Source organism: Pteropus medius, unplaced genomic scaffold, assembly GCF_902729225.1.
Source record: "Pteropus medius unplaced genomic scaffold, Ma_sr-lr_union100, whole genome shotgun sequence".
NCBI lineage: Eukaryota > Metazoa > Chordata > Mammalia > Chiroptera > Pteropodidae > Pteropus > Pteropus medius.
In genome coordinates, this window is record NW_024355205.1 from 28,602,777 (window position 1) to 28,615,430 (window position 12,654).

The following is a 12,654-nucleotide window of genomic DNA, read 5'->3' on the forward strand; positions in this document are numbered from 1 at the left end:
AAATCCTTGGACCTCTAGGCTTGGGTGAGCTTCCTTGGTTGGCACTACCTTTTACATGTCACAGAGAATGAAGCACTGTCATCTCAACTCTCCTGGGGAAGGACGACTATAAGCATGGTTTCTCCTGGACTTTGTCCTTGGTGACTTTTTCCATTGGTAATTTTAATATGTATCCTTTTGCTGTAATAAACTGTAACTGTGAGTATCGCAGCTTTTCTGACTTCTGTGGGTCCCTCTAGCAAATCATGAAACCGAGATGCAGTCTTGGAGACTCCCAACAGAGACCAATAAGATGCTATGTCATCTTAGGAATGAGGGGTAACAACACAATATGGCTTCATAGAGTCCCCATTTTTTGCCTGCCTGGTATGTAATTGTTGTTGCAAAAAGCTAGAGTTGGAGGTGTCGAAGGGAGACATAGTCTTTGGAGAGCAAATGGGAAAATGTATAGATTTCTCATCTTTTCTCCAAATTCGGGAACATTCACTAACATGTTGCAGAGGGACAAGTTAGTTTTCTAGAAGGAAGTGCTTCCAAATTATACCCTCCTCCCCCATGTCCTGAACCTCTTCTCTTGCTTGGTATTAACAGGTTCCTTTATTAAACTCCAAATGTATCACCTCTAGCATAGAGCTAACAGTAATGTGCCACTTAGTACGAATTAGCTAGTTTCCCTCTTTCTGAGTTACGCCTCATTGAAGTGATGAGGATTTTAACAAGAGTGGGAGGACTGGCGTGTTGCCTAGGGGAGCCCCGCCAGAGAGCACAGGTTTGTGGGGCTGGCTGTTGCTGAAGGAGCCAAAGTGGGGGGAGAGGCGGGGAGTACCCTGAGCACTCTGGAAGGAGAGAAGAGCAACCCACAAGCAAACTGCGGTCTGGAAACGAGTTGGGGAAGGTGGCAAATATAGCACCATGGACTCGCGATATCTAGAAGTTCAGTAATTAGAATGGCAGCTCCCCCAGGTTTTGCGAAGCCTGTCACAGAAGTTGGTATGTTGTGAGTCTCAATGAATATTTGTCGGCTTTTGAGAGAGACCAGGAATTGGGAAAAGATGATTATAGGTGGAGTTGGCAAATACACCTGGGTGATCCCACTGGTCATACGAGGTCACATAGGTCCCAGGTAAGGGACCATCTTGATCTACATGTTCACAAGGAATGTGTCTCTTGTAAACAAATGCATTCTGCCTCACTATTTCAGGATATCTTTTTTTTTCTCCTTTAATTGACTACAATTTAGCAAAACAGCAGGTACAATTAAGTAAATTCAGTTCTATGTCCTAGAGGCTTACCTAATTTAATCTGTAGAGTAACGCTGTAAAGCATTATTACACAAATTTGCAGATGAGCAAACAGGATCAGAGAGGCTAAAGAACTTACTCAGGTCATTTAGACATTCAGGGGATATAGCCAGGACTTAAAACTAGGTTTTCCTCATCCTGAAAGATCTTGCTTTTTCCACTGAATTCTACTGCCTGTTGTCTTTCATCACAGGAATAGCAGTGGACACTCGAGGTGGACACTCAAAGATGTCTTCTCTGTGGGTCAGGATTATAGGAAGTGGTCACTTGTAAGATAAAGCTATTGACAGCTTCATATTTGAATGCATTTGAAGAACCGAGAAGGCAGACGACAGATTAACATGTTGTTTTGATGACTCATATGCAGTATTGAATCGTACACAATTTCGGTTCACAATTTGAGAACAGGCCACTTCATTACCCTAGCCTTTCCAAAAGCCAATAGATTGAATCAGCTCAAGTGCTGGGAAAAATTTAAATGTAGTGGAAAGGAATCAAATAGATTTTATAAAATCACCCTAAACTTCTAGAGTTAATTAACACTTTGCTTGATAAAATATTCTTTCTTTACTAATCTCAAGATGTTTTTAAAAAATTTCACTATTTTTGAACTCTATTGACTCATTAACAGGGTTCTTAACTCATTTTTAATCTTAGTATTAAAGTCAATATCTTTTCTTTAATTAAACCTATGGTTCTTAAGTCTGGAGACAAAATTTTTGGACTTGGATATGACTTCTTAATTTTAGATTTGGATATGTTATGACATATATAATAATATTCTTTGAAGATATTGTTAGTGCATGGAGTTTTAATAAATGCTTAATAGTTAACCATATTAAAGAGGAAAATAGATAAGTGAAAGGGAAGTAAAACATAGGTTTTCAATTTTGAAAAATCTTGTATCATATATTCATATGAGCATCTGCATATTTATGGGGGATACACAAAAATATGACTATAAAGGGCTGCAGGAAAATTCCCCTTGGAGACAGTGAGATAATGTGTATAATATTGGAAAGTGCAATTCTATTACAGTCAATGGCGTTACTTAAATTTTAATAGTGATTAGTCTATGGAAAATGTTTGAAATAATAATATTACTTTAGACTAATCTCTGTCTTCACTAATCATGCCTATTTCTTATTTATAGGGGATTGCTTTAAACATATAGGGAACTATTTCAGGGTTGTACGAATATTTTTTTATTTAACATTTTGAGTCTTAGCAGAAGCTCAATTTGTATTCACTTAGTTTAAGTAATTCCTTTATGAAATACGTATTTATTGAAAGCTTGCTTTGTGCCAAGCCTTTTCTAGTGCTGGAGATAAAACAGAGAACAAAAAGACAAAGTCTCTATCCTTATGGATTTTATATTCATGTAGGGGAAGACGCTGAACAAACAAATCAAAATATAACATATTGGGTCATAAGGGTTGAGAAGAAAAGTAAAGCAGGTTAGGGGAGAGGCTATTGTATTATGTAACAGGTTCACAGAAGACCTCTTGGTGAAGTGGCATTTGAGCCAACTTGAATAGAGAAAGATTCTGGGCCATGGGGAGCAACAAACACTAGAGATGCAAGAATGAATGAAACGCTGTACCTGATATATAGAGACCCAGTGGAACTGAAACTCCAGGGATTTTTATCTCTAAGATAGAGGAGAAAGAGTTTGAGTACAGAGGCAACTTCAGAACAAAGATTTGTCAGCACTGGGCCCAAGTGTGGGGACGTAGAGTGAGTTGTACTCTCTCTTTTTTATTTTTATTTTTTTGATGGGGGTACTACCTCTTTTTCCCCTACATAATTTATTAGATCTCGTAGATTTATAAGATTTTTAAAGTTCTAACTGTAAGCATATAATATAGATTTATAAAATGAATAAGTTAATACATAACATAATGTGATATCAACAGGTGCCCATGGGCCCAAGGAGATTTTGGAACCCCATGAACTAGTTCTTTATTATATTTTTAACTTTTAAATTGACATACAATATTATGTTAGTTTCAGGTGTAAAATATAGTGATTCAACATTTATCTACCCTGTGAAGTAGTCACAATACGTTTAGTAACCATTTGTCATTGTACATAGTTTTATGGTATTATTGACTATGTTCCCTATACTATCCATTACATCCGCATGACTTATTTTATAGTTAGAAGTATGTACTTCTTAATCCCCATCCTCTTTTCTGCTCATTGTCCCCACCCACTTCCTCTCCGGCAATCATCAGTTCGTTCCCTGAATCTATGAGTTTGTTTCTGTTTCATGTTATTTGTTCGTTTCATTTTTAGATTTTGCATGTAAGCAAATTCATACAATTTTTTTCCCTCTGCTTGACTTATTTCACTTAGCATAATACTCTGTAGATCCATTTATGTTGCTGCAAATAGCAATATTTCATTCTTTTTATGGCTGAGTAATATTCGTGTGTGTGTGTGTGTGCATGTGTGTGTGTGTGTGTGTGTACTTTATTTTTATTCATTCATCTATCAGTGGACCCCTAGGTTTCTTCTATAACTTGGTTATTGTAAACATGCTGAAATGAACATAGGAGTGCCTATAACTTTCGGAAATAATATTTTTCTTCTCTTCAGATAAATACCTAGAAGTGAAATTACTGGGTCATATGGTAGTTCTATTTTTTAATTTTTTGAAGAATCTCCTTACTGTTTTCTATAGTGGCTGTACTAGTTTACAATCTTAATAACAGAGCACAAGAGAGTTCCTTTTCTCCACATTTTCATCAGCGTTTGTTTATTTATTGATGATAACTATTCTGACAGGTATGAGGTAATATCTCTTGTGGTTTTGATTTTTATTCCTCTGATTATTAGTGATTTCGAGCATTTTTTTCATGTGTCTATTGGCCATCTGCATGTCTTCTTTGGAGAAATGTTTGTTCAGGTCCTCTGCCCATTTTTTAATTGGATGTTTATTTTTTTTTACTATTGAGTTGTATGAGTTTTTAAATATATTTCGAATATATTATTAGCAAATATCTTCTCCCATTCAGTAGGCTGCTTTTTTTGGTTGATGGATTCCTTTGTTGTGCAAAATATTTGTAGTTTGATGAAGTCCTATTTTTGTTGTTGTTGTTTTGGTTTATTTTTGCTTTTGTTGCTTTCACCCAAGGAGGCAAATGCAATATATATACATATATATATGGCTAAGAGTGATGTCATAGTGTTTACTGCCTATATTTTCTTCAAGGAGTTTTATGGTTTCTGGTTTTACATTTAAGTCTTTAATCCATTTTGAGTTTATTTTTGTATATGGTGTAAGACTGTGCTCTAGTTTCATTTTTTGCAGGTAACTGTCCAGCTTTCCCAATACCATTTATTGAAGAGACTGTCTCTCCCCCATGATATATTCTTATCTCCTTGGTCATAGATTAATTGACCATATAGCAAGGGTTTATTTCTGGATGCTTTATTCTATTCCATTGATCTATGTGTTTATTTTTATGCCAGTACCATACTATTTTGATTATTGTATCCTAGTAGTATAGTTTGAAATCAAGTAGCATAATACTTCCAACTTCGTTATTCTTTCTCAAGATCTCTGTGGCTATTCAGTATCTTCTGTAGTTCCAAATAAATTTAGGAAGAGATTACGTTGAATCTGTAGATTGCTTTGGGTAGTATGGACTTTTTAATGACATTATTTCTTCCTATCCATGAGCATGGTATATTCTTCCAGTTATTTGTGTCAACTTTTTTTTTTTTTTTAATCAAAGTCATATAGTTTTCAGAGTATCAGTCTTTTACCTCCTTGGTTAAATTTATTCCTAGATATTTTATTCCTTTTATGCGATTGTAAATGGAATTGTTTTCCTCATTTCTCTTTTTAATAGTTTGTTATTATTTATAGAAGTATAATAAATTTCTGAATATTAATTTTGTATCCTACAACTTTATTGAATTTATTTATTCTAGTAGCTTTTTAATGGAATCTTTAGGGTTTTATAGATATAGTACTATGTCATCTGCAAATAATGACAGTTTTACTTCTTCCAATTCTAATTTGGATACCTTGTATTCTTTTTCTTGTCTGCTGTGGCTAGGACTTCCAATATTATGTTAAATAAGAGCAGTGAGAGTAGGTATCCTTGTCTTATTCTTAGTGAAAAAGAATTTAGCCTTTCAGTGTTGATTATGATGTTAGCTGTGGGTTTGTCATTATAGCCTTTATTATGTTGAGGTATTTTCCCTCTATATCCATTTAGTTGAGAGTTTTTATCATAAATGGATGTTGAAATTCACCAAATGTTTTTTCTTCATCTATTGAGATGATCATATAATTTTTATTTTTCATTTTGTTTATTTGGTCTATCATGTTGAATTGACTTACAGATACTGCACCATCCTTGTATTCCTGGAATAAATCCCACCCAATCATGGTGTATAGTCTATTTAATGTATTGCTGAATTTGGTTTGATAATATTTTGTACAGCATTTTTTATATCTATGTTCAACAGGAAATTGGCCTATAATTTTTTTTTTAATAGTGTCTTTGCCTGGTTTTGGTATCAGAGTAATAATGGTGGCCTTATAGAATGAGCTTGGAAGCATTCCTTCCTTTTCAATTTTTTGGAATAGTTTAATTCTTCTTTGAATGTTTGGTAGAATTTACCTGTAAAGCCATCTGCTCCTGGACCTTTGTTTGTTGGGAGTTTTTTGATTACTGATTCAATTTTGTTACTATATATCAGTCTGTCTTAGAGATTTTCCATTTTTTTCCCTATGCAGTCTTGAAGACTGTATGTTTTTAGGAATTTAACCATTTCTTCTAGGTTATCCAGTTTGTTGGCATATAAGTGTTCATAGTATTTTCTTATAATCCTTTGTATTTCTCTGGCACTTGTCACCTCTCCTCTGCCATTTCTGATTTTATTTATTTGAGTCTTCTCTCTTTTGTTCTTGTTGCGTCTGGCTGAAGGTTATCAATTTTATCTTTTCCAAGAACCAGTTCTTAGTTTCATTGATCTTTCTATTATTTTTTTGTTTGTTTATTTTTATTTCATTTATTTCTGCTCTGATCTTTATTATTTTCTTCCTTCAGCTCACTTTGGGCTTTGTTTGTTCTTTTTTCAGTTCCTTTAAGTATAAGATTAGCATGTATATTTAACATTTTTTTTAATTTCTTGAGGTAGGCCTATATCACTATGAATTTCTCTGTTAGACTGCTTTTGCTGTGTCTCATAGATTCTGAGTCACTGTGTTTCTGTTTTCGTTAGTCTCAAAAAATTTTTAGAAAAAAATTTTCCCCTTGATTTCTTTAATAAGCCATTGATTGTTTATTAGCCTGGTGTTTTGCTTCCACTTGTTTGTGTTTTTCTCCAGTTTTCTTCTTGTAATTGACTTCTGGTTTCATACTGTTATGATCAGAGAAAACACTTGATATGATTTCAGTTTTCTTAAGTTTACTGAGAAATGTTTTGCGGTCTAACATGTGATCTATCCTGAAAAATATTTTTTGTGCACTTGAAAAGAATGTTCATTCTGCTGTTTAGGAGTGGAATATTGGGATATGCTCTCGTGACTGAGCAATTAGTACATTGGATGCCCTTACAATTGCCCTTTATCTTTCCTGTGAATTTTTTTATACATCCCTAAATTAATCACCTCTACAAGAGCAGAAAGGAAAAACTGAACTGCAAAAATGGCTTCTTTGAATAAAATAGAGGTCAATATTATGCTTCACAGAATCATTTTCTAAGCTACATCTAATAGATTACGGGATCCAAAGTCTAGTGGGTGCCACATTCTACCACTTTTTTGGACTAGTATTGACATGACTTGACAGAGCTACTATACCCACTTTTATAGAACTCTGATGAGTCACCTTCTTCTGTTTGATAAATCCCTGTTTCCCTTTTTCTAGTTCATAATAATAGTGAAAACAATAATAAAAGAGCCTAAGAAAACCCTTTTTAGGTAAGATGAGAGTAATAAACTCTAGATAGAATGGAATCTCTTTCATCCACTGCAACTTGGCTCTGCCATGCTTCCTGCCCACAGGACTGCCATTCGTCCAGGACACTGTCAGAAGTCTTGGGGGAGCAGTAGCATCTCATGCCCAACCTGATTCCAGTGTGAATTGTACAGCTCAATCTCTCTCGTTCAGTGGTTTTCCTCATTTCAGTCAATATATACAAACTGTTCTGTCAGTTCAGTATAATTGAACACGACATATATTTTATTTTAGTAAATTAAGCCATGCTTGTGATGAATATTTAATTTTTGGCATAAATCAACATCTGCATTAACATATCTCCAAACTAATTCTTTTAGTGCTCTATACTAAGTGCAGGTAAAAATAATTTTAGGTCTCATTCTGTGATAGAAATCTTACAGGTAGTTGGAGGGTGGGCAGAGGATTTTGAAACATACTTGAACTCATTGTATTACAAATCCATGAGAAGAGAAAACCAACAACCAAGAAGAGAAAAGAACCAACATTCTCTCTCTCTCTCTCTCTCTCTCTCTTTCTGTCTTTCTCTTTCTCCCCCTCCCTCTCATTCCTCCCTCTCTTTTGGTGTCAAAAGTCTAGGATTTCCCTGGATATTCTCTACTTGTTCTTATTCAAAAACATTTTCAAATCACCCCAAGGATCATTTGTAGCAAAACGATTTTCATTATTATCTCTCAGATCATTTTTCATATTTGAAGAGTTATTTTAAGTTTGAAAAATATTAAAGGACCTCGACCATGAGATCAACCAGAATCACTTAATTTATTCATTTATTTCTTCTTTTAATTTACTTCTCATTAAAAAAGTAGAAAAAGAAGAAAAAAATCCCAAGTTCATTTCTCTGAGATGATACCTTTCGGTTATTGGTAAATTACGTCTTAAAAGCAAGAGCGATGGGAACAGAATGAAATACTATGCCAATTTAAAACACTATTACCAACCTGCATTCCAAATATCTTTTTCTTTAGATGACACTGCTCCTACATAGAAAGCTTTTACAAAAAATTTCCTGCTATTTTCTTTATCACACAGGGTGTTTCATTAGAGAAATTCACCGAGGGTGCATTTGATAACAAAAGACAAATGATGTTAGTGAGAAGCTCTTGATGGGGCAGTTTGCAATTTATCCGTTCAGGAGAGAATCTCTCCCTCGTCAGGAGGCGGGCTTGGCATCTGCTCCAAGAGCGACATATGGCTGATGTGAAGCACTGTCAATATCTGCAAAGGTGTGCCTCTACATATTCAGGACAGGAAGAACGTGTATGCAGCAACTCTATGTAAATCTGGCATTTTCCCCCTGTATGCTTCCTCTTGCTGAAATGTGGCAGAGTGGGGAAGGCAAATGGTTCTGCATAACTTTTACAGGCAGCTTGCTCCTCCTCTTACCCTTCTGCCTTCTCAAGGCTACATTCCCACAGGTAAAACTCTCCACTTGCCCTTGCTCTGTGTCTGCTTTGCCTCCATTTTGTCGAAAGTGGTGGCTACTCTTTTAAATGTTTTTATCTGAGACAGGTACAGTCAGAAAGCTGGAAATAGCCATGCACAGGCTTTCAAAATACCTAAAAAGCTTACTTCTTCCTCTCTCATATACAAGTTAAGGCACAGGTTGTGATACTTTTTCTCACACTATAGAAGGCATATAAGATTCTTAATCTAATCCCTAAGGAATTCAAACATTTTTCTCAAATATATATTTCTTAAGTACTTACTGTCATCATGCCATCCAAAAGGCCAGTCTCAGGCCTAGGTGGGGCCTGCAGTCTCTCCATGGACCACTTCTCAATGATGGATGACACATAGGGGTTGTCGATATTTAGCAGCCGAAACCCAGTCATGTTTACGCCACTGTACCTATAGAGTTCCAGATCTAAAGCAAATAAGTCCTGTGCAGTAGTAAAAATGATGAAAGTACAAAGAGTTAATGCTTTTAATGCTTTATATGCAAAAAGATAATTAATGATTGCAGAAGCAACAAATAGATGAAAGCAAAAATGGCCATCGTTATCACATTGCTCTATAAGCATTGTTTTTCATTTGCCTGGTGCCTGAGAAACTCTAAAGCAGTAAGCAGTTTTCATGTTTTATAATACTGTTAGAGTTTGGATAAACCAGGAAGAATTTGGCTGCCAATAATTAGCATGCTTCTGGGCACAGGATATGACATTCTGAGAAGCTGGAGAATTCTGTTTCTAGGATAAGTTATTGGGAAATGGGAAGGGATCTTTGTGTCCATTTGGTTCAATGCTTTTATTTTATATAAGAGGAAACTGAGGTTCTGAGTGGTGATGGACCAGCCCCCAGATAGTCCTCTTGTCAATGGCAGCAGTGCCACCTTTCTTCATCACATTTTGCTGTCCCAGGCTGCCCCAGGTTTTTCCAAGGAGGTGGAATTTGGCCATTGTATATGCATTTGACAGAAAGATCACTCCTAGCTGGAAATAATACCACCCCCAGCTCAATGACAATAACCCATGTTCCATACAATGAGGGCATGACAAGTGCTCCCTGAACACAGGCTCAGAATAAGAACCAAAAGGTTCTCTTCAGAGAATTCACTGGAGTATATGATTGTGTGGGTGTGAGTATTTTAACAGTAGAACTTGTTCCCTTTCTGGCAGTGTTTCAGGGAAAAGAGTTCAACTCACTGTAGTGTTTTCCATTACAGATGAGGCTGAGTAGAAACCAGAAGTTTATAAGTTGATTCATATTATGTGATAACTTAAACTTTTTTATTATATAAAAATGTGAGACTCTAAAATATATAACATTAAAATATATAACATTTAAGTATAAAGCAAACTTACAAAATAACATTTAACAGGAAAAAAAAAAAACCTTTCATAAATATGTCCCAACAATGTATATAACTGATTTACAAAAGTGCATCATCACAGGATAGTACATTATCTTGGATATATAATAGTTACAAAAGAGAAGTAGCTTCAGAAGAACTCCAGGATTTGTATTTGCAGAAGATGTATGCAAATGTATTCTTTTGAATGACTTTCTTCTAGATCACTGCCCTTTCCCAAGATAGCTTCGGATTAAATGGTAGAGCTGTAAAAGCTCAGCTCTGTGCTCCTAGCACAGTATCAAAAAACTGTACTGTCTTTTAAAGTGTTATATTTTTTTTCCTTTGTACTAAGTAATTTTCTTTTTTTCTTTAAGTTTTGTTAATACTCGTGGGCAAGACTGGTAAGAATATAAAAGCAAAGCAAGGCAGAATTCAGATAAAAACAAGAAAAGTGCTTAATCCAACTTAAAGACTGAAACACAAGAACGATTCCTTTAGCACACTCAATGAATAGAAAAAATGTTACTCAAGCCACAGGATCAGACAGAAACTTCCAGAATGCCTGTCGAATCCCTTACTCACCAACCTACTTTGCCAGTCTTACTTAGTAAATGATACTCTTACAGAATCCAAGAGAGATTCAACAGTATGTAAATGCAGTACGCTAAAATGAATGCACTGAATGTGTCAAAAATAGGTTGGCTTACAAATTGAGGTTTCTTCTGTACAATAGAGAATGAGGAAAGTCCAAAGTCTGATTTTCAACATCCTCTTGTGAGAGAAGAATGAGGAACCCCGGAGTGTAAGGGCAACTTCTTTATTCTTTAAGGGCCTCTATTGACCTTCCTTAGGTTTCATTGTCGTATTCTTTCTGATTTCAACAAAATCGGCTCTTAAGGGTGTGTACAGCTGGGGATGATAGAAAGTCCTGAGGCATATGGTCATTTCCCCTCCAGTAATACCCAGTTGTTCAGGATGATGGGGGAGGGCTGTGTTTGTGAGCAGGGTAGGACACTTTCCAGTTCTCAAGATTTTCCTCGACTGTTCTGACAGAGGACCTGATCTACGGGGGAGGGAAGATCATGGAAAGAGAAACTTTATTTCAGGAACTTCTGCCCTGCACCACACCCCCTTGGCCCCAACATCAGCAGCAGCAATGATTTTGGCAACTGTCCCCAAGCATTTGTCTCATGATGTCCTCTGCACCCCTCATGCTCTCAGACATATTTGAGCCAGGAGTGGAATTTACTATTATCAGTAGTATATATATGATGCTGTCTGGTCCTTGTTCCAAATTCTTTAATTTCCCTTAGTCACCATCCTACTCTGCCAGTCTTATTTAGAAAATGGTACTCTTACTGAATCTCCCAGAATCTGGGTAGAATTTAGTCAGCACATCTTTATATATTAGAAAAAAAGGTTGGTTCTGTGTTTCTTTATCATGTAAGAAAGTAGAGTATGTGTGTGGGGGATGTGTGTTTGGGGGAGGTGGCTGTGTATGGTTGAGCTTTGAAATTGAGTGACAGCTATCAGATCATTTTGATGCATTAACTATCCTAAGTCCTTCTCCTTTGATCTGATAATCTCTCAAAATTTAAAGCGTTCCATTTATTTTGAATTTCTCAGGCTTAGAGCCAAGTTTATCATGGTGCAAAATGTTCAATGTGCAAAGCATCTCCCAAACTGCTCTTCTTGACAGTCTTCAAAACACCTGACAGATGGCCCATGCCTAACCCAGTTATCTACTAGACCCAGGCGAGTCAGCCAAATCAGATCCCAGAATGCCACAATACACTTCAGTGTGTCTTCTAATGTATATAGAAAAGGTAGATATTGCTTCTTTATGAATCGTTTGCACTTTGCCAGTTTCTATGCAATGGAAGTTTCATTTAAATTCCTTTCTGGATACACATGCACTGATGCCAGTTAAAAGAAAAAAAGAAATCTCCTTCTCAGCATTTCTCAATTTAGAGGATTTTTAGAAGAAAAAAAAAAAAAGTCAAATTTCCATGACAATATCCTGCCTTCGACACTGGTGAGAATGACTTTAAAATAACTAGAGATATTTCCTGTCACACGGAATGCGTTTCTGCTGGACGTGCTTACCAGGGTCGTGAAAAAGTAGTGGTAGTATTCAGTCATCATGCCCATGGACAGAACCTGCAAAAGAGATGTCAGGGGAAAGCATCAGAAACAGGAAGTGGGACTGTAGTAGCCTGGGAACATAGGACAGGAGGGGACTCCGTAGATAAGAAACCTGGGATGAATTGGTGGCGGATGGGGAGCTAGGATCCAAGCCATGGACATCCATCCAGTGCTCTCTCATTGCACTGCATTTGACTTAGAACGAAGTAATCGGACCGATGATCAAATTGGCAAATGACTTGTGCTCAACGAATTTTATATTTGGAGTTGTCCCTGACAGTACTGGGTTTCGCCCTTCCCACTGCCTAGGTTTCTGAGTAATCCCATGCTTAGATATATATCTCATTGATTTCCTTAGCTTTGGTATTTAGCAGAATGCCTCAGAGTAGAACTCATTAAATGTTGAATTGGCAATGCTGGTATGTAGATGTTC

General features: G+C 36.2%; 1 protein-coding gene across 9 annotated transcripts in view; it reads right to left on the minus strand.

The window, feature by feature from the left end:
- Window positions 1–12,654, minus strand: part of GRIK1 (glutamate ionotropic receptor kainate type subunit 1) — a 336,286-nt gene that overhangs the window by 86,503 nt on the left and 237,129 nt on the right. For all 9 annotated transcript variants that reach the window (XM_039857657.1, XM_039857663.1, XM_039857662.1 and 6 more), the window contains 2 exons: window positions 12,183–12,236; window positions 8,992–9,165 (listed from right to left, as the gene is read on the minus strand). In XM_039857657.1, the coding sequence (XP_039713591.1) occupies window positions 8,992–9,165; window positions 12,183–12,236 (228 nt within the window). The remainder of the gene's footprint in view (window positions 1–8,991; window positions 9,166–12,182; window positions 12,237–12,654) is intronic.